General features: G+C 48.1%; 2 protein-coding genes and 1 long non-coding RNA gene across 4 annotated transcripts; 1 reads left to right on the top strand and 2 right to left on the bottom strand.

The window, feature by feature from the left end:
* The first annotated feature begins 10,050 nt into the window (after positions 1–10,050).
* Positions 10,051–11,790, top strand: LOC123402900 (zinc finger A20 and AN1 domain-containing stress-associated protein 8). The gene is made up of 2 exons (XM_045096867.1): positions 10,051–10,174; positions 10,927–11,790. The coding sequence occupies exon 2, from the start codon at positions 10,943–10,945 to the stop codon at positions 11,471–11,473; it is 531 nt and encodes a 176-aa protein (XP_044952802.1). The 5' UTR covers positions 10,051–10,174; positions 10,927–10,942; the 3' UTR covers positions 11,474–11,790.
* Positions 11,791–12,772: 982 nt separating this feature from the next.
* Positions 12,773–18,316, bottom strand: LOC123402899. Its single transcript, XM_045096865.1, has 12 exons — positions 17,075–18,316; positions 16,774–16,976; positions 16,411–16,608; positions 16,240–16,311; positions 15,802–15,897; positions 15,252–15,331; positions 15,083–15,158; positions 14,796–15,006; positions 14,431–14,624; positions 14,253–14,355; positions 14,073–14,162; positions 12,773–13,681 (listed from the first exon to the last, which is right to left on the bottom strand). The coding sequence occupies exons 1-12, from the start codon at positions 17,625–17,627 to the stop codon at positions 12,951–12,953; spliced, it is 2,607 nt and encodes an 868-aa protein (XP_044952800.1). The 5' UTR covers positions 17,628–18,316; the 3' UTR covers positions 12,773–12,950.
* LOC123402901 lies at positions 15,493–15,804 on the bottom strand. Of its 2 annotated transcripts, none has more exons than XR_006611368.1 (2): positions 15,719–15,804; positions 15,493–15,630 (listed from the first exon to the last, which is right to left on the bottom strand). It is a non-coding gene; the product is annotated as an uncharacterized LOC123402901 (long non-coding RNA). The 2 variants fall into 2 exon arrangements; XR_006611367.1 differs by having other exon boundaries at positions 15,493–15,635; positions 15,719–15,796.
* Positions 18,317–21,467: the final 3,151 nt, after the last annotated feature.

Consider the following 21,467-nt stretch of genomic DNA (forward strand, 5'->3'; position numbering starts at 1 on the left):
TTGCTGGAAAAACATATCGCAGATCTCCAAGGTATAAATCAAAGATTAATGGCCCTCTTGGACTCAAAGATTGCAATAACTCCATCACCACCAAAGGAAGACAACTGAACATGGGTATGGGAAATCCCCTTGGCTTGTGCCAAGCTTGGGGGAGTTGCCCCGGTATCGTATCACCATCACATCTTTTGCCTTTACCTTTGTTTTAGATTTGGTATTCAGTTTTCTCTTTCTCTAGTAGATTAAAAGTCTTAGTGTTTTAGTCTTGAGTTTTGCTTTGTGTCACCCCCGATGTATTCGAACTCGTGAGCCATATAATAAAGAGTGTCTTAGTTGAAGGGCTTTGCCTCTTGCCATGATCAAAAGAGTAAGAATAGAACAAAAGCATGAAAGATCATCTAATGATCTTATGAGAAGTGATGGCTTCACATATAAAAAGAATGATGATTGAAACTTGTTGAGGGTAGACAAACGTAGACCTTGGTCATGGTTGCAATTAATAGGAAGTGATAAAGAAGGAGAGGTTCACATATAAATATATCAACTCTGACACCATCTATGATTGTGAACACTCGCTAAACTATTGCATGCCTAGAAGTAGATGTTGGACAAGGAAGACAACATGATGAATTGTGCTTGCTTGGTTCCGAACAATTTTATATGATTAGAGATCCCTTAGCATGTGACGATTGCTTCCACCTCATATTAGCCAAAACCTCCCGCACCAAGTAGAGATACTACTTGTGCATCCATAAACCATCAACCCAGTTTTGCCATGTGAGTCCACCATACCTACCTATGGATTGAATAAGATCCCTCAAGTAAGTTGTCATCGGTGCAAGCAATAAAAATTGCTCTCTAATATGTATGATCTATTAGTGTGAGGAAAATAAGCTTTGTATGAACCTGTGATGAGGAAGACATAAAAGCGACAGACTGCATAATAAAGTTCTTTATCACAGGGGGCAATATAAAATGACGTTCCTCCGCACTAAGAGGACACGCATCCAAACCTCAAAAGCGCATGACAACCTATGCTTCCCTCTACGAAGGGCATATCTTGTACCTTTACTTTTTGCCCTTGAAAGAGTCATGGTGATCTTCACCAATTCCTTATTTCGCCTTTATCTTGGCTAACGTCATATGCTTGGGAAAGCTCTATATTCATATGTCAACTTGGAGGTAAGTATTCATGAATTAATATTGTTGACATTACCCTTGAGGTAAGCAGTTGGGAGGCAAAACTGTAAGCCCCTATCTTTCTTTGTGTCCAACTGAAACTTTGATCTCATGAGTACCACGTGAGTTGTAGCAATTGTAGAGAACGAAAGAATGATTGAGTATGTGGATTTGCTTTACAAGCTCTTATTTGACTCTTTCTCATGTTGTGATAAATTGCGATTGCTTCAATGACTAAAGGCTATCGGTTGTTACTTCTCGGTAAGGTTCTTGATCCATGCTTTACTTTGTGAAGGAATTATCACTTTAGCATGAGAGATTATATGTTGGTATTGCTATTCTGATCATGATCATGATGCATGCATGTCCGTATCTTGTTTTGTCGACACCTTTCTCCCTAAACATGTGGACATATTTATTGAGCTAGGCTTTCGCTTGAGGACAAGCGAGATCTAAGCTTGGGGGAGTTGATACGTCCATTTTGCATCATGTTTTCATGTTGATATTTATCGCTTCTTGGGCTGTTATTTCACTTCACGGTACAATTCTTATGCCTTTTCTCTCTTATTTTGCAAGGTTTACATGAAGAGGGAGAATGCCGGCAACTCGAATTCTGGCCTGAAAGTGGAGCAAAGTTGAGATACCTGTTCTGCGCAACTACAAATGCCGTAAAAATCAACGATGATTTTTTTCCGGATTTATAAAAAATATTGGGCCGAAGAAGCGCCAGAGGGGCGCCAGCAGGTGGCCACAAGCCTGCACGGCGCGGCCACCCCCTAGGCCGCGCCATGAGGGCTTGTGGGCAGCCTGCTGGCCCACTGGCCCCCCTCTTCTGCTATATGAAGGGTTTCGTCCAGGAAAAAATAAAGGAGGAGCTTTTTCGTGGATTCGTCGCCGCCACGAGGAGGAACTTGAGCAGAACCAATCTAGAGCTCCGGCAGGACAATCCTGCCGGGGAAACTTCCCTCCCGGAGGGGGAAATTGTCGCCATCGTCATCACAAACACTCTTCTCATCGGAGGGGACTCATCACCATCAACATCTTCATCAGCACCATCTCATCTCCAAACCCTAGTTCATCTCTTGTAACTAATCTCCGTCTCGCGACTCCGATTGGTACTTGTAAGGTTGCTAGTAGTGTTGATTACTCTTTGTAGTTGATGCTAGTTGGATTACTTGGTGGAAGAGTTTATGTTTAGATCCTTGATGCTACTCATTACCTCTCTGGTCATGAATATAATTATGCTTTGTGAGTAGTTACTTTTATTCCTGAGGACATGGGATAAGTCATGCTAATAGTAGTCATGTGAATTTGGTATTCGTTTGATATTTTGATGTGTTGTATGTTGTTTTTCCTCTAGTGGTGTTATGTGAACGTCGACTACATAACTCTTCACCATTATTTGGGCCTAGAGGAAGGCATTGGGAAGTAGTAAGTAGATGATGGGTTGCTAGAGTGACAGAAGCTTAAACCCTAGTTTATGCGTTGCTTCGTAAGGGGCTGATTTGGATCCACTAGTTTAATGCTATGGTTAGACTTTGTCTTAATTCTTCTTTCGTAGTTGCGGATGCTTGCGAGAGGGGTTAATCATAAGTGGGATGCTTGTCCAAGTAAGGGCAGTACCCAAGCGCCGGTCCACCCACATATCAAACTATCAAAGTAACGAACACGAATCATATGACCATGATGAAAACTAGCATGACAGAAATTCCCGTGTGTCCTCGGGAGCGTTTTTCCTCCTATAAGACTTTGTCCAGGCTTGTCCCTTGCTACAAAAGGGATTGGGCCACTTTGCTGCACCGTTGCTACTTTTGTTACTTCTTGCTTTCTATGAATCATCTCACCACACAATCACTTGTTACCGACAATTTCAGTGCCTGCAGATTTTACCTTGTTGAAAACCACTTGTCAGATCCTTCTGCTCCTCGTTGGGTTCGACACTCTTACTTATCGAAAGGACTACGATTGATCCCCTATACTTGTGGGTCATCAGTGCGCTGGTGCACCCCCACTGATGCAAAGACAAAGAGAAAATGCCCAACCAAATCAACTGAAAGGCGCGGGTCTGAAGACTTACCGCGGTTCGTTCTTCGAGGCGCTCCAAGTCGCATTTGGCCACAAGGGCCGCCTGCGCCATGTTCTCGTGGCTGCAAGAGAATTCCACCACCAGCGATGGGATGCCACCAAGAGTGGCACCTGGAGGTAGGGCTGCGCGTTCGGCATTGGCCACACGCCACGTCTTCATGGCCCGGCTCCCAGAGATGAGGCCGGTACCGGACGCGGACGGGCTGCGGATGGCTACGACCATGGTGTCGTCTCCAGGCGGTGGGCTTGCGGTCGGCTCCCTCGACGCATCGGCCGGCACCGTCTCCGCGGTGGGAGGTGGATTCGCCATCTCCGGCACCTCCATCGCCATCTCTGCGTGCGCTGTCTACACCAGCATCAGACGCGTCGAGGATCACGTCGAGGTCCACTGGCTTGGAGGGCGCCGGTTTTGATGGTCTTGGCTGTCCCAGCCACCTCGGTGCAGTTCTGAGTCGGCTCGCTGGCGGAATCTCCACACGTGCCTGTGGGGTAGGGTCGTGCCTTGTCTTCGACCGCCTCCCCTTGGTGGCCGGCTTCTCGACCCGGCTGGGCTGGGTTCGGCCCTGAGCCCCTTCCGAGCCGCTTCCTCCTACGGTGATGTTCTTCCTCGACCAGAGCCTTCCTGGTGACGCCAGCGACGGCCCAAGCGGCTTGCTCGGCAGCGGAAGCAGTATCTTCCTCTGCCTTCTCGACATCCCTGCCGAACGCAAGCCAGTAAGGGAAAGTCCTTCATACCAAAAACCAAAAAGGAGGGGGAGTGTTTCCTTACCCGGCGACGACGGGCACCGTCCTCCTGCCGATGGTGGATCGCTGCTTCTTCGTGCCGCCGCCTCGGCCTCCAGCCGGAGGTCCAGTTGCGGCACGCTTGGGAGACGGCTTGGCGATGGCAACCTTCTTGCCCTTCTGCTGTGCTGCTTCACCCTGCGTCGTCGTCTCACCGGTGGCTCGACGAGCTCATGTCAGAGGAGGGCTGGAGACCTCCTCCAGGTCCTCTTGGCCCCCTTCGTCAGTTGCATTACGCAAGGGAGGTGGTGTTTTGTCATCATCCGTCCATTCAAGAAGAGCATACTTAGGATGCTCACCAGGCGGCTCGGTGCCCTCCGACTCCGCCGTCCCTTCCACGTTCGTGGAGGCAGAGATCTGCAGCTCCACCACCCCCTCATCCTCTATCTCAGCCGGGTCCGATGCTTCCACGTTGGCAGCCAGCTGCCGATAGCTCTGCAAGCGCTTGAACATCTGGATGACGAAGCCGACGTCCGACGTCAGAAGATGAAAACAATACTCAAGAAAATAAGAAAAAGACCATGGGAAAGTGCTTACCACTTGAGCCGGATGGTTTCAGTCATAAGGGGTCATGCCCCATTCCCAATCCCCACCTTCGTCCATGTTGATGGAGGAGACCAGGTTCACGTTCCAGGCCACCACGCCGGCTCGAAAGTTTTTAGTGGAGACCGGCAGGGGTCATGCCGGTCACCCATCTGACATATCAGGTGCAGCCGCCGCTGCAGAGGCAGGAGCCAGCGCTACCATGGTGGCGAGCAGGTCACGGGCCAAGAGGCCTCAGATCTTCATCTTATCGAGGTGAGCGCATATTTGCGCCACCTCGTCAATCGGCTTCGAAAGCGTCGCCTTCCAGTTCTGCTTCGCCTTCAGTGGAGCAATGACGAACGGAGGTAGATTGATGAAGTCGCGGAGGGGTCAATGTTCTTCACATAGAAGAACCCCTTCTGCCACTTCTTTATAGAATCCTGCAGCGGCAGCTGCGGGAAGCCGGACGTCGTACGGTGGTGCACCAGCGCGGCGCAACAGGGGGTCATCGGCGTGGGACCCGACTGTTCCGCCGCCACGGACTTGTCCGTCGTCATGAACAGTTGCTTCAAGAATAAAATATTACGCCATAGGTCCAGGCGGGTTTCAATTCCTATGAACCCCTCGCACAGGATGATGAAGGCGGCAAGCTGGAGGATGCCGTTGGGCGCCAGGTGATGCGGCTGCAGACCGAAGAAAGTTAGGAAGCGCGAGAAGAAGTCGCTCGCCGGGGCCCGAAGCCGCGGTAGAAGTGTTCCTCGAATACCACTACCTCGCCCTTTTTGGGGGTTGGGGCTGCTTTGGCGCCGGACACCCGCGCCGCCATGAGGTCCGCTGGAGGCAGCACGCGGCGGTGGCGAAGCGCCTCGATGTGCTCGGCGCTGACCTCGCTGCCCACCCACACACCTCGGAACTGCCCCTTTTTGGGGGTGCTACTAGACATGGCGGGTGGCGGCGAGGAATGAGACAGAGTCCCGGCGGCGAACGGCGGCAACGGCTTGAACAGCGGCGAAGGCGAGCAACGCTCTCTTCTTTCTCTGGCTCAGGGAAGGAAGGGGCGTTTGTGCGGGGTGAGAAGGGGGTGAATGGCTTCCTCGACACCCCCGCACACCATTTTAACCCACAAGAGATCGGGGGGGGGGGGGTCTGGTGCGCACGATCCCCACCTCCTCCGATTATTGCGGGGAGATTTATGCTCCTCAGAGCCCAACCGCCGCGGAGCGATCCACAGAAGATCCGCGTGCGCGAGGGCCGAGGAGGCGTCATGGCGGGACCCAGGGCGCAGGCCCCATCCCATCATCCGCGCAGTTAATCATAATGTCAGGCCCGGGGCCTGACACGTGGCGCGGCGGTGCTGCCCGCGGCGAAGCCGAGGCATCCGTTGGAAGCCAGCCGGCTTCCGACTCGACGTCTCCCGCAACAAGCGACCCATGAAGAACATCAACAAGGAACTCAAGCCGGCGAGGCCCTCCGCCTTGAGGCGGTGGACCTCCCCTACTTCGGGGACTACTGACGGGGGGATAACCCCGGGGTAGGCTCATCGAGCCTATTCCTTTGCGTTCAAGTATAAAGGGAATCATCAACTTCCTTCAAGCGGCCAACTCCTCCTGGCCGGCTAGGAAGCGCCTGTCGGCTAGGAGCGAGGCGTCCACCCCTCCTGGCCGGCTAGGGGAGAGACGACAACTCCAAGGCCGGCTAGCAAGGACGCTAGCCGGCTAGGGAGCCCTAGTCACATCAGATCCTAGGCTGTGACGAGACCCTGTCATTAAAGGCGAATACGCGTCACCACGGGTACAAGATTGAGGCACACGACAGATACAGTGTGAGCGGCCATGCCGCTGACCTACTCCGGCTCCGATCCGTCAACCCAACACAGTACCAACCCGCCAGCACCCACTCCATTACCAAGCTCGGCGCGGTAACAGTGGAGACGTCCGTACCGACGACCCATGACGAATCTCGCAAGACGACGCCGGACGTACCACACGTGTCCTGTGTGGGCCTCACGCGAGAGCTCCATTGGCTGGCCGGCGGGTCCCATAGCCAGATGGGACCTTGCAGCCGGTGGGCCCCTCCAACAACAAGACCAGACCATGGCGGGGCCCCTGGCCAGCCGGCGAGGCTGCCAGGCGGGCCCCTCATATGTACCTTTATCCATATTTTAGGTCGGTGAGTTCGTCTCTAAAACCCCCCGACCCCCCTCCATGCAGAGGGTCAGCCAACTACGCACACACACACCCACTCATACAGGAGAGGTAGACGCGAGTCGACTGCTCCTTCTTCCTCCTCCGTCGAACAGCTCAAGGAGCACACTGTAATCTCTCTGGTTCATCAACCATTCCGGTAGGACTAGGGGTATTATCTCCCACGGAGAGTCCCGAACCTGGGTACATCGTGCGTCTCTCTCGCTTGTACCAATCCCGTTCCCGGAGCCCGCTGGTGTCCATCGGTTCCCACCACTCTCGATTAGCCTACCCATGGCTACTATCGTGAGTAAACGACGACATAGTGAGATCCAGACAATCCAAAGAATGAATACCAAATCCATAGATCCTCAGATGGAACGACCTCGAGAATGTTTGTTGGATTATTGCAGTGGCCTTTGTGCCAACCTTTCCACCCTGGAGGACAATTCTTCTAGGTCCAGTGCATGCAGTCAACTAATCCTAGCATCCCCGGCCATCCTCTTTCTTCACTCGCTGCCAACAACCTCTTGGTGTTTTCCTTGTTGGGTGCCCTCAAGTACTCTGACACACCGATATCAATGATGGCTCTTGTGTATCTTTGAACGGCCATCAAGATTGTATCTTCTCCAATGCGACATAGTCATCAATTGCATTGGCCAAAAAAATCATATGCCAGAACTCAAACAACCATAATACACTTCATTAGAGGTCTTACACTTATATCTCCGCATGCATTCCATCTAAGCTTGAACCAATCACCATGCTTATCCATGTCTTTTGCAGTGGTGAGAAAGAGACTTGTGAGCGTCGAAAAGCGGCGACAAAAATACTTCTCCAGATAGGTCGAATGAGGGTCAAAATATCTTTGATAATCTTGGCATCGCCCTTCACTCTATCAAGTTTGAGTTATAGGCGGTCAAACTATGATCCTTTCCTCGACTACCCAATGTCATCGTTGAAGATCATGCCAACGACAATTTTGAAGTCATCTTTATCTTCTTCCTCCTCCAATGATGAAGAGTCCTCAAAGATCATCTCTCTCAGCCTCTTCACCTTCAATTGAAATGACCTTGTTGAATTCAATTAACAACAAAATAAACAAAAATAAAACAAAAAAACTCACGTAGGCAAACTGTCGAACACTTGCAAGGCGGTGGAGGTGTAACGGTCGGCGAGCAACATTGAGTCGATACTAGCAGTCCGCGAGGCATGGAGATGACCAACAAAGCACTGCGAGGTGACTGTTAGGCTACGTGGGAGAAGATCTCAGACGTTTTTTGTCGACTCGGTCGATGCAGCGGCAGTGGTGTTTCACTCAACATCAACAACGTATTGTAACCGACTCAAACTCAGGCAAATGGATGTGGACGGGCAAGGAAGGCAGCGAGGTAGTGGCAAGGTGACGGGTAGTCACCGACAGCTGCACTGATGACAACATGGTGGGGGTGGGTGCATGGAAAAGAGGCTGCAACTTTTATTCGGCCGGGTGGAGGCCAAGTATTTTTAGGAGTTAGCGATGCGCGGGGGGGGGGGGGGGGGGGGGAGGGTAAATCTTTTACTCACATTTTAAGAGTTCGGATCACTGTCGGTTAGAGAACCAAATTGGGTCTTTTACTCCTCTAATAGTCTTTAGAGGATCGACTAGAGATGTCCTAAGCCAGGAGTAATCGAGAGTCTAGCTAGGTAGGGTGGAGTGTGGTGTCCAATTTCATGTAACCTCCATAGGTAGACTAGGCTTTGTACCTTTTTTCTTCTATATTATATGATACACGATACTTGAAAGTTACACGTCCCGCAATTATTTGCATATAACTTATTTTAGCCACCAAATTTGCATAAAACCTTTGGATTGAGGTGATGTTGGATATGTTAGATGCATTCAGATGAGCACTGGAGCAATTATGTTTTGAATATTTATATGAATTGTGGAACCTTATGATACATGATACTTGAAAGTTACACATCCCACAATCGTAAGTTTTCAGGCTTATTTCCAACTTTTCTATAGTAATCGAAGTAGGTTTGAGTTTCTTTCCACCCTCAAAGTACAACGAAATAATGAACACAATCATGAATTATAATACTGTCATGTGAAAGAAAAATACCGACAATTATGTAAAATAGATAAAAACAATCCAATGAACACATAACAATACGGGAAAATATGGTACATGGATATACAAATAAATAATGCCTTTTTATGCATTAACAGGTGGAGTGTACGTGTCAGAAAATTTCGCATACTAACAACGAGGTTAGATTCATGACCCAGAAGTTTCTCACGACTCTATGTTCGAGGCCTGGTACAATGTTTGACCGCATTTAGTTTAGATGCATCGTACTAATCATTTAGACGATAAAATGGGTTCATCAAATATTTAAAAGACATATAGGTGACCACAGTCCGTTGCCATATCTGAATGTGTGGACTCGTTTTAACGCAAAACAAAAGATGACACAAGAGATAACGACTTCATCACCGGACGCCAGCAATGATCCAGCTCAACGCCACTAGTAACCAACACACGGGACGATTTGTGTAAGGATAAAACACGTCAGGTCTTCGTTCTAGGAAACCTAGTATTGACCGACACACGAGGCAATTCCGTTTAGAAACAAAAATGCGACGGTTTTTATTCTAAAAAACCTAGGAGCAGATTAATAACCTTTCTGTTTGTTAGAATCAAATTCATGAGCTAGTACTATAGTTGGTCTACTCACAAAGGTAAATCTTCACTCCTCTCACATGTACTACTAATACCAATATAGTACTCCTTCCGTTCCTAAATATAAGACTTTTAAAGATCGTACTATAAACTACATACAAATGTACATAGATATATTTTAGAGTATAGATTCACTCATTTTGTTTCGTATGTAGTCTTCTAGTGAAATTTCTAAAATGTCTTATATTAATACATTTTAGGAACGGAGGGAGTAGTAAGCAACGAAACCGATTCCGAATTCAAAAAGGAGACGCAACGAACGACAGCACCGCCATCGGCGAGTGGAAAGGAGGAAGAGAGGAGGAGTATCCACTCATCCCATTCACACCATAAAGATGAGAAAGCGACGCGATCCTCCTTCTTCCCCGTCAAGAAAGAAGAAAAGCCCCACTTTAGAAGCCGGCCGTTTCCCAGGGACCCATCCGCGAAACCGCCCCAAACTCAATCCCAGCCGCCCACCTGCCAACCCGGCCCAGATCCGACGGGCCATTCGGGCGGAGCCCCAGCGGCCTGGAGGGGCAAACCGGTCCTTTCCCACCGGTGGCTCCGCCCACCTCCCTTTATCTCCCCCTCCCCCACCTCCCGGTCCTCGTCCCTGGTGACGCCCCCAATCGAGCCGAGCTCCTCGCGATTCCCAATCCCCGCACGCCTCCTCCTCCGGCCCCGCCGCCGCCGCCGCCGCCTCGCCTCAGGGTTAGCTCGCCCCCTCCCCCCTCCCTCTCCCCCTCCCCCCTCCCTCTCCCCCTCGCCCGCTCTGATCTGGTCCGTTCGGCGTCCCGTTCGTCGATCCGCGTGGGTTTTGTTCTCGAGGAGGCAGTCCTGTGTGGTTCCTCGGACGGCTGCTTCGTCCGGTGCGGGGATCGACGGAAGGGGGCCGCGTTCTGTGATGCCCGCGGCTCCGTTCGGTGGTTGGTCCGGTTCGGGTAGAAGTCTTTGCGTGTTGTTTTCCCCCCTTCCTGTTCCTTCTGGGCGGAAATGATTAGATTAGATTTACCTTTTTTTTTGAAATAAATTAAAGCCGTCAGGATTAGCTGAATCACGCGGCGTGGCTGCCGCGCGTCGTGTTCGATTTATCGTCTCTCGGGAGAGATTTCCGGTTTTCGAGATTTGAATTCGGTGCCCCGTTCCTCGTCTGGACCGTCGGCGAAATGGAAGTAATAAGTGGCTCTGATTGGTAGCCGTGGTTGGGGAGAGGTCGCTTTTGGCATGTTGATTTCCTAGAAATCAGGATCTTGTTTCAGAAAGAAAGAAAGAGCGGTGCGCTCCTCCCTGCGGCGACGATTGTTTGTGCCTGGCAGTTACAACTCATAGCATAGTTTTATGCTCCGGTACGTTTAGGATCCTCGTTGTGTGGCTTGACTCGGTTTTGCGCTTGCTCTTGTAAGATTGCAATTGTTTCTTCCTCGTTTGATGCTGATGTTTACCGTTGTCTGTTCTGTGTGCAGCTCACAGTTGTTCAAGATGGAACACAAGGAGGCGGGTTGCCAGCAGCCAGAGGGCCCAATCCTATGCGTTAATAACTGCGGCTTCTTTGGCAGTGCCGCGACCATGAACATGTGCTCCAAGTGCCACAAGGAGATGGTCATGAAGGAGGAACAGGCCAAGCTGGCTGCCTCCTCCTTTGATAGCATTGTTAACGGTGGCGACGGTGGGAAAGCACCTGTTGTTGTTGCGGCTGTGGCTGCGAGCGCTGAGGTGGCGGTTGCTCAAGTTGACGTGAAGGCACTCGTTGTGCAGCCTGCTGCTGATGTTGCAGGCACTAGCGAAGCTGTTGCCGTGAGCCCCAAGAGGAAGGAGGGGCCGAATCGGTGCTCAACTTGCAGGAAGAGGGTTGGGCTAACGGGATTCAACTGCAGATGCGGTAACATGTACTGTTCGCTGCACCGCTATTCCGACAAGCATGACTGCCAGTTCGACTACCGGACTGCAGCTAGGGATGCCATCGCCAAGGCCAACCCAGTGGTGAAGGCAGAGAAGCTCGACAAGATTTAGGTGTCCTACAGGGAAGAAATGGTTGCAATCTGCCAAGGTTCATCATCCATCTTTGCTGTGCCATCCTTGCACCTCCCTTTCTTGTTGGCTGCCACATTTCCTAAATTGTACGGCATCGTGATGCACACTGCGTCGTGGCAGCTGCAAGAACTCAATCCTCTCAGTCATTCCGAATGGTTTGCGTGTTGTGTAACTTTATTCATGGTGGTTTTTTCGGTCAGTATTGTGGCTTCTCATTTTAGCTAGCTCTGTTTATGTACTATTGTCCCATGTGTGTTAAATTCTGATCAGTAATAGTAACCAGCAATGGTTCATCATATTGCGTGTGAGTTCATTTCACATATTTGAGTATGTTGAATCATGTTTATGGTTGTATAGTTGGTGTTGTTTTTCATCAGGGCAAGTTTGCAAAATTATACCTGGTTAGCTCTCAACTCTCAAATATACATCAAATTTGAAGCCAGTTCTCTAAAATCTGATAGCAATGGGAAACATGGGTATAGTTCTCATGTCATCCCTCTAATTCCGATGTCATGTGGATTATGATTTAAGTAAATACATCTGAATATTTCACATGCCAAGCATATGTCATGTGGATTATGATTGAAGTAAATACACCTGATGTTTCACATGCCAGGAATAATATGCTTAAGTAACTCAAAATGAAGAGAATCAAGACCTTGCGGCTGATCACCAGTTGTAAAATTCCATCCTAGGAAAGCTGTAGTTTAAAACAGGATTCAGCGTTTGATTGGGAATGCTGATTGTTTCACAAATCCAGGTGTCGAATCCGAAATCTTGCCCCCCCTTGCATCTTCTATCGTAACATACACAATTACTGCAACACATGGGTTGATGAAATCTGTATTGAGCTGTTTTGGCATGATTGTCCCTTGGAAAGAAGCCAATTGGTTGCGCCAAACTATTCTTTCCAGGGGAAAGAATTTTCTTTTGCTTCATTTGTGGTCAGGCCCCTCTAGACATGATGTGCACATTGATCAACTCTTTTGCCGGGTGTTGAGCAGAGATGTGTTAAACAAATGCAGGCACTGATTCCTCCAGCATTTGTTTATGAGAGTGGATAGGACCCAGACTTTGCCCTCCTCCCGGTAGCTGGAGATGTATTTTAATTCGCAAGATTAGGTGCTGTTACTAGCCCTGACTACTTATCCATTACCAGGATAAGCAGCAACATATATGCCAAAGGACGCAGTTAACTTTTAGCAGCATTTTTCAACATATATGAACATCATGGTTTGTTCATCTTAAAACAAGAAAATTCACACAAACAGAAGTAACTTGTTCACCAAAGAAACGACACTATCGTATTTAGCTGTAATTTCATAGTATTCCAGAAGAAACAACTAATTTCCTCTTCTATTGCCTGTTGTAAACTACAGTATAAATGAGAAAGAAAGATGGCGTGTATTATTCTTGGTTTGTTTGTTTGTGCCAAGGCGCAAGTGACCTTGCGGCGTCAGGCCCCAAGGTTGAAGTAAGCCGTGTAGAATTCGTCCCTCAGGCTGTACAATGGCTCCAGGAGGAAGTTCCTCTGCACCCCCTTCGCGACGAAGCTTATCGGGTGGTACTGCCTCAGCGGAGCGGCCTGTGCAAAGCTCGCCGCCTGCTCGAATATCCCGCCAATGCTCTGAATGGAACTCTTGCAGCTGACCTGGATCTTTGTCCCGGCAGAGTAATCTGCCCCAGACACCAAGAAGCACCCTGGTTTGGTCCCGAGCTCGAGCGAAACCGAGTTCGGCTTCCCGTCGAGCCCTGATACTATGTTGAACAAGGAACCAGTGCTCTTTTGTGTGGACAAGGTGAGGTCGTTGGCGATCGCCGTCCCTGGCATGTCGAATGGCTCGATCAGCACAGAGGTGTCTTGAAGGGTTGCGCCGTAGGTGCCATGCAGCCTTGCTGTGTCCTGAGGGTGCACCCTGAATGTCGCATGGATGGCGGTGTCTGTGCCATCGACTGTAGGCCGTTCTTGCATTGTCAGAGAGCCGTTTGAGCTTGACAGGACGAATGTCTTCCCACTTGATTCTTGTGTGAAGGTCATCAGCTGTGAGTTGTGTGACGAAGGAACTGCAGTGATCCAGTCTGAAACAGCACTGCCGGTTTTTGCATCACAATCACTGGAGGAGAGACCCGCAAGAACAAATGGCCCGAATAGAATTGCTTGAAGAGATGCATACTCCGGCCGGTCATCTGAGGCATAGTTATGAATTAATAACTTACTGGAGATTCTAGCTAGAATAACATAGGAAGGGCAGAAACAAAAGAAATGTTCACTATTAGCTTGCATATTTTTAATTTAGCATTAGGAAGGACATGACAAATTATTGTGTCTGTGAACTCAACAAATTAGCTATGTGCTATTTCAAGCTTGGATATATCAATGCATATACTCCCTCCGTCCCAAAATAAGTGACTCAAAAATGACTCAACTTTGTACTAAAGTTAGTACAAAGTTGAGTCATTTTTGAGTCACTTATTTTGGGACGGAGGGAGTATAGTATAAAGTTGAGTCATTTTTGAGTCACTTATTTTGGGACGGAGGGAGTATTTCATAGCAGTTGAGATATCCAAAATTGTTTACCTTTGATTGCTTCGGTCCTTAGGGCAATCGGGAATTGCAGTGATAAGTGATCATTTGAGTTCCACTGTTTGGTGACTGAGAGTAAAGAGCCTGACCACACAATAAGATCAAATAAAACACTTGCTTCCACAAAATTGACGGCTATAGCTGAAATGGTACCATACATTCAAACGATTATACCTGGAGTTACTGATCCCAAATCTTTGTCATTTAAAGTTGCTTTCGCACCGCTGGCAGATGTCCATGTTGGTATTCTCACATTCAATGTAGCAGACTGTCCATTCTGCACAAAAATACGGAGGCTAACTTTGCATGCCCTGATATGAATTTCATGCCAAAAAAACTCGAGAAGAATTACCTTTCCAGAAAAGGAGAGTGAAACTTGAACGTTCATATCCGGTGAGCTGAGGGGCTCGAGTTGTTGGGTAACAGTAACCCCAGCTGTTTTCCAGTTGAATGTGCTTGGTATGTACTGAATGATGCTGAGTGCCGGTGTCTCTCCTTTCTCCTCAAAGTAAATAGAATCGCCAAGTTTCGAAAAGGATTCGATCCCTGCAAATACAAAAACAGAACATACACAAGAACTTTCCAATTTTGAACCACAACCTTCACAACTTAGAGCAGAAAGCAAGAATCGCAAGGAAAATGCCACAGTTGCTTGATTTTAATATGAAGGCGGCAATGCCATATAGTAAACACTACTCAGCAGGCTTTAAATATTACCTGTTCCATAACAGCACCAGAACGAATCATACTTGGTTCCCCAACCATGATAGCTTACTGCTTTAGACCTTCCAGGTGCCTGGGGTAACATGTAAATCATCACTCCGGGATCCGTCCCTCTCTGGATGCTTAATACACCATTTATCAGCGCCCTTTCATAATAGTCCGCATATGCTATTTCCTTTGTCCATCTGAATAAGTTGCGCGAAACCTGCATACCGCTTGCATTCGTCACGTTTTTGGAGGAGAAAACAAATGTTTCAGAGAATGGTTTCATAATTGTATACCTTGAGCATATTGTAGGTAGTGCAAGATTCCGCGTTTTCAGTACTCAGAGTCGCAGCTAAACGCTTTGGATCGGACCTGAAAAGAGATTGAGGGTATAAGCTTCAACCCAAAAGGTAACCATGGCCATTCATTATCGATATTAGGCATCCAGAATTATATGTATGTTACCAGAATTCGCCAGCAGATGTCCCACCAGTTGCATAGCTATGAGAAGAATTTATCATGTCCATAAAGGACGTTGCAATTTGCTGTTTCAGGAATTAGGATTACGGTCAGCTTTGATGCAGCTTCACTTGAATGGAGTCAAAATGAGAAAAGAAGGAACCGACATAACCTCAATAAAATACCAATCAAAATCTTTGGCATGAGGAGGGCAGAAGAAAAACTGAAGTAAACAAAGCAGCATAACTCCCACAAAATGAGCACCCTAGTTTAGCATTCCTTTCTCCGCACCAAAAAATGGTACCAAGAGAACACAGTTTTGCCACAGACGAAGTTATACCAACTTGCAACTATCTTTGGACGTTTACCAATATTGCTGAAAAGCCTACACTAGAAGCGAAATAATGATATTGTTTTCTTTTTTGAAAGAGTAGCCAATATGGCAATCTGAACTGCTAACTTTATACGCTTACACTCGTATCTCCAGATATAATTTTCCCCGTCAATGAGTGAGTAGCTCAACTCTCCAGAAAGCATGATTTGCATAATTTTTTACCTTGTACAGAACATCACCAGTTACTTCATATCTCATTTGCGCACCAACGACAACTGGAATGTGCGTATTGGAATGGAAGCCTGAAATACTGTCAGCCTGAAAATGAAACACCACAAAGAATTACTCCCAAGGAATTCCTGCAATAGGAATGATGTTCTTGTAGGTATGCATTGTAAGCTATGAGTTTACTAAATTGTACATTAATTGTGGTAGTGACATGATTTATATTGTATTTAGTATATAGACACCAACAAATTAAACCGAATAAAACTCATAAAATATTTGACATGGTAATCTATGATGTAAAATAGAGATTAGTATGACGTGTAAACCAGACAAGAGGTTTCATTCGCTGGACTATAATGAGCTACTATCATGCATTACTTGATGATGCTGAATTATCAAAGGAGTCAGGGCTAGGGAATCAAGTGAGCAGACCTGAAGTGCAAGCAGGCCCAGAAAGCATGGCTTGTCGAAGAGGTGGGCCAGTGTCAAATGCTTCAGATCATCCTGTCCAACTTAGAGAAATAAGCAACTCTGAACTCCATTCGAAACGTACTTTTCAAAACAGTAACGCAGATGACAAACTAGACATAATCAGTGAATCACCGTTATTGTGTAGAGCTGGTATAGCACATCATTCATGCCCCCAGTCTCCTCGTTGAGCGATGCCCAGTGCCTCTCGATGCTGTATTTCTGAATGATATTCTTCACCCGGTCACTGAAGTAGTTAGCCATCCCAACAACCATCTCAAGGGCCTTGGAGTTTCCAGCCACCGTATACTGATCAAGAAGCCCTTGCATAACCTACAAACCAAAAAATTCACACACGCAGCAAGAAAACTCGTTAGAGAACCAAACGAAATAGAAGTACAGAACACAGGATATCGGGTCATGGGATCCAGAGTGCAATTCAACACAATGATTTACATGCTGTTCAAGGAGGAGCAGAGGCTAAAACATTTTGTAGACCTTGTGGATTGTGTAGTAAGGAGCCCAGACAGTGGTGAGGGCTTCAGCGCGGTCGAAGAACTCTGATGGGAAGGCTGACAGGTACCCTGTGCCCATCTTCTTCTGGCAGTCGTATAGCACGTCGACGACTGACGACATCTTGGCACGGAGGGTGTCATTGTGCGTGCTCGCCCACATCTTGGCCGTGGCGCTCAGGTAGTGCCCTGCAATGCAGAGAACAGCGTCAGGCTAACAAAATTTCAGTTGAGACGAGCGACTGGCATGTGGGAATGAGCAGGGCAAGATTGTGGCGGCGGCGCACCGACGAAGTGTCCCCGGAGCTCGACGTTGGGCCCTTCCCACCCGCCGTAGGGCGTCCCGGTCGCCGTGAGGCCGGCTTGCGTGCGGAAGCTCCAGACGAGGCGGTCTGTGTCCAGGAGGAGCAGGTACTCCAGGTTGGTCTGCTGGGCCTGCCAGTAGATGGTCCCCGGCTGGAGCCGCACGTCGTGCAGCGACGCCTCCGAGAGGAAAGGGCCCGCGGGGCCGTCCACCGCGGCGGCGCCGCCCCGGAGCCTGCGGTAGAGCATCAGCCAGTCGAACGCCTCGCGCGGCGGGGTGCTGCCGCCGCCGCCGCTTAGGGACCTCCGCGGCATGAGCTCCATCCAGGCGGACTCGTCGGTCGGGGTGAGGTGCTGCTCGTGGTCGTGCCCGTGCCCGTGGCCGGCAGGCAGCCGCAGCTGCGCCGCGGCGCGCTCCGCGTGGGTCGCCACCGAATCCGACGACGGGAACGTGTTGGTGCAGACTTTCGCCGCGGCGGCGGTCAAGAGCACCGCCACGACCCCCAAGGCCGCCGCCGCCGCCACGCCTCGCGCCATTCCCCTCCCTCCGTAAGAATACACTAACCACTCACTCCTTAGCCGTCAACGCTCGACTGCCACCGCACTCCGGGCGTACAATACAGGGCAAGGAGAGCCTCCAAGAACCGTCAATTATAGACGGAGGAAGGCGGGAGGGTCAAGCAACAGGCTTACAAGCGACGCGACGGCGACAACGCACTCCGAGAGCTCGGAGAGCGACCACAGAAGGTGGGCGAGTGGCGATTTCGGTTCCGCGAGGAAGAAGAAGGGGATTCTTTTTTCTGAGAAAAATCGCGGATCTCTTTCGGTGCGTGCGCGTGGAGGGATCGGCGCGGGGGAGACGCAAGAAACGCGCATCGAGGGGAGGCAGTCTTGGACCCGAAGGGCCGCAACCATCGACGGGAATGGAATAGACGGGGTGACGGCACGGCCGGCGTCGCTTGCTTACACGTCGGAGCGTTCGTTGGAAAACGATGTGATCTAGGCGTAGCTGGTACCACCGTCTTGATCAGCACCGGCGGCAGTTGGCGCGTCCATGTACCTCAGCAGCGTCGCAGATCGATCGCGGTACAAGACGGACGCACGCCACGCCGCGCCAGGAATCGTCGTCCATTTCTGTTCTTGAATTTCCGGACTGAGCTCAGACCAGAATGGCAGGCAGGCAGGTCACCGCCAACACGCGTAAGGAAGAGGAGCCTTGCTGAACTCCACTGCAAGTGTGCAACTGCAATTTACCATTATAGACTCACGAGAGCGTGTATAACACATCTATCTGACCATCTTTGTTGTGACCTCGGCTCGCTGGAACTAGCTAGTTTGGTGGTTGCGGTTAGGATCGATCGACACGCCATATAAGGACCAGTTCTTTTCATAGCTTCTACAAACTCTGAAATAAGTTGTCCCCTACCCAGCTTATTTTAAAAGCTCAATCAAATATATTTTTTTAAAAACCTACGAATTAAGTCTTGATTACTAGGCTTCTAGAAAAATATTTTTAGATGAGATTATAGAATAAGCTGGGTAGGGGTAGCTTATTCTAAAAGCCCAAAAAAGCTATCAAAAGAACTGGCCCTAACTTGGATGGCATCCGCACCGTGATTTTTGTTCTCGGATTTCCATGCGTGAACCAAACTTAGAGCATCACTAATAGATTGATGTAAATATGGATATGTAAAACAAAAGATGTAAATGTTCACATCTTAAAAAAAAATACATTTTACATCTTTTAAAAAAGGCAACCCCAATAGATGATGTAAATTGGTGATGTAAAAATACAACTCCAATGGATGATGATGTAAATGGAGATATAAAACTAGTTCAACGACCGTGGGGACGTGGCACGATGCGATTCGAGACGGAGAGAGGACGTGGGGTGGCTATAGGATCCGAAGTATGTTGCAAATATTTTTGTCATCCTCCTTGATGTAATCGTGGATGACATTGAAACGTCGCTTTATGTGTCTGGTCCTCTTGTGAAACCTTGGTTCCTTGGCTAGAGCAATGGCATCAGTGTTGTCACAGAACAGATTGATTGGGTCTAGTGCACTTGGCACTACTCCAAGATCTGACATGAACTGCATCATCCAGACACCCTCCTTAGCCGTCTCTAAGGCAGCTATGTACTCCGCTTCACATGTAGAATCAGCTACGACGTTTTGCTTGGAACTGCACCAGCTTACCGCACCCCCGTTAAATATAAATACGTATCCGGTTTGAAACTTAGAGTCATCCGGATCAGTGTCAAAGCTTGCATCGACGTAAGCCTTTACGACGAGCTCTTCGTCACCTCCATAAACGAAAAACATTTCCTTAGTCCTTTTCAGGTACTTCATAATATTCTTAACCGCCGCCCAGTGTTCTACTCCTGGATCACTTTGAAACCTTCCCGCCATACTTATGACCAGGCTGACATCCGGTCTTGTGCACAACATTGCATACATGATAGACCCTATGGCTGAAGCATAGGGGACCACACTCATCTTTTCTCTATCTTCTACAATTATCGGACATTGATCTTACTCAACTTTATACCTTGTAACATAGGCAAGAACCCCTTCTTGGATTGTTTCATTTTGAACTTCTTCAAAACTTTATCAAGGTATGTGCTTTGTGAAAGAGCTATTAGGCGCCTTGACCTATCTCTATAGATCCTTATGCCCAATATGTAAGCAACTTCTTCTAGGTCCTTCATTGAAAAACTTTTATTCAAGTAATCCTTTACGTTTTCGAGTAACTCTATATTGTTTTCAATCAACAATTTGTCATCCACATATAATATTAGAAACGCTATAGAGCTCCCACTCACTTTCTTGTAAATAGAAGCTACTCCAAAAACTTGTATAAACCCAAACGCCTTGATCACCTCATCAAACCGTTGGTTCCAACTCCGAGATGCTTGCAGCAGTCCATAAATGGATCGCTGGAGCTTGCACACTTTGTCAACATTCTCTGGATCGACAAAACCTTCGGGTTGCATCATATACAACTCTTCCTTAAGAAACACGTTAAGGAACGCCGTTTTGACATCCATGTGCCAGATTTCATAATCGAAAAATGCAGCTATTGCTAACATGATTCAGACGGACTTAAGCATCGCTACGGGTGAGAATGTCTCATCGTAGTCAACTCCTTGAACTTCTGAAAAAACCTTTGTAATAAGTCGAGCTTTATAAATGGTCACATTACCGTCCGCGTCCGTCTTCTTCTTAAAATCCATTTGTTCTGAATAGCCTTGCGACCTTCATAATACTTCCAAAGTCCATATTTTGTTTTCATACATAGATCCTATCTCAGATTTCATGACTTCTAACCATCAGTTGGAATCTGGGCCCACCATTGCTTCTCCATAACTCGTAGGCTCATTGTTGTCCAACAACATGATTGATAAGACAGGATTTCCGTACCACTCCGGAGAAGTACGTGCTCTTGTCGACCTGGGAGGTCCGATAGTAACTTGATTTGAAGCTTCATGATCATCATCATTACCTTCCTCTTCAACTGGTGTTGCCTCGATAAAAAAAAAATCTGCCCTGCGCCATCATCTTGTTGAAGCAGAGGTCCCGCAACCTCACAAGTTCTATCTTCCTCCCACTCAATTCTTTCGAGAGAAACTCTTTCTCAAGAAAATCTCCGTTCTTAGCGACAAACACTTTGCCCTCGGATCTGAGATAGAAGGTATACCCAACTGTCTCTTTTGGGTAACCTATGAAGACCCACTTTTTCGCTTTGGGTTCCAGCTTTTCAGGCTGAAGCTTTTTGACATAAGCATCACATCCCCAAACTTTAAGAAATGACAACTTTGGCTTCTTGCCATACCATAGCTCATATGGTGTCGTCTCAACGGGTTTTGATGGTGCCCTATTTAAAGTGAATGCAACTGTCTCCAATGCATAGCCCCAAAATAATAATGGCAAATCGGTAAGAGACATCATAGAGCGCACCATATCTAATAAAGTATGATTACGATGTTCGCACACACCATTACGCTGTGGTGTTCCAGGCGGTGTCAACTGTGAAACAATTCCACATTGTCTTAAGTGAGCACCAAACTCGTAACTCAGATATTCACCTCCTCGATCAGATCATAGGAACTCGATCTTCTTGCTACGATGATTTTCAACTTCACTTTGAAATTGTTTGAACTTTTCAAACGTTTCAGACTTGTGCTTCATCAAGTAGATATAGCCATACCTACTCAAATCGTCACTGAAGGTGAGAAAATAGCAATATCTGCCGCGCGCCTCTATGCTCATTGGTCCGCACACATCAGTATGTATGATCTCCAACAAGTCACTTGCATGCTCCATTGTTCCAGAGAACAGAGCATTAGTCATCTTGCCCATGAGACATGGTTCACAT

Source organism: Hordeum vulgare, chromosome 6H (genome assembly GCF_904849725.1).
Source record: "Hordeum vulgare subsp. vulgare chromosome 6H, MorexV3_pseudomolecules_assembly, whole genome shotgun sequence".
Taxonomy (NCBI): Eukaryota; Viridiplantae; Streptophyta; class Magnoliopsida; order Poales; family Poaceae; genus Hordeum; species Hordeum vulgare.

Coding starts and splice junctions, on each gene's coding strand:
- LOC123402900 (XM_045096867.1), top strand. CDS start 10,943: ATGGAACACAAGGAGGCGGGTTGCCAGCAGCCAGAGGGCCCAATCCTA.
- LOC123402899 (XM_045096865.1), bottom strand. CDS start 17,627: ATGGCGCGAGGCGTGGCGGCGGCGGCGGCCTTGGGGGTCGTGGCGGTG. Junction 16,977..17,074: donor GCTCCGGGGACACTTCGTCG/GTGCGCCGCCGC, acceptor TCTGCATTGCAG/GGCACTACCTGAGCGCCACG. Junction 15,159..15,251: donor ACATCTGCTGGCGAATTCTG/GTAACATACATA, acceptor ATCTCTTTTCAG/GTCCGATCCAAAGCGTTTAG.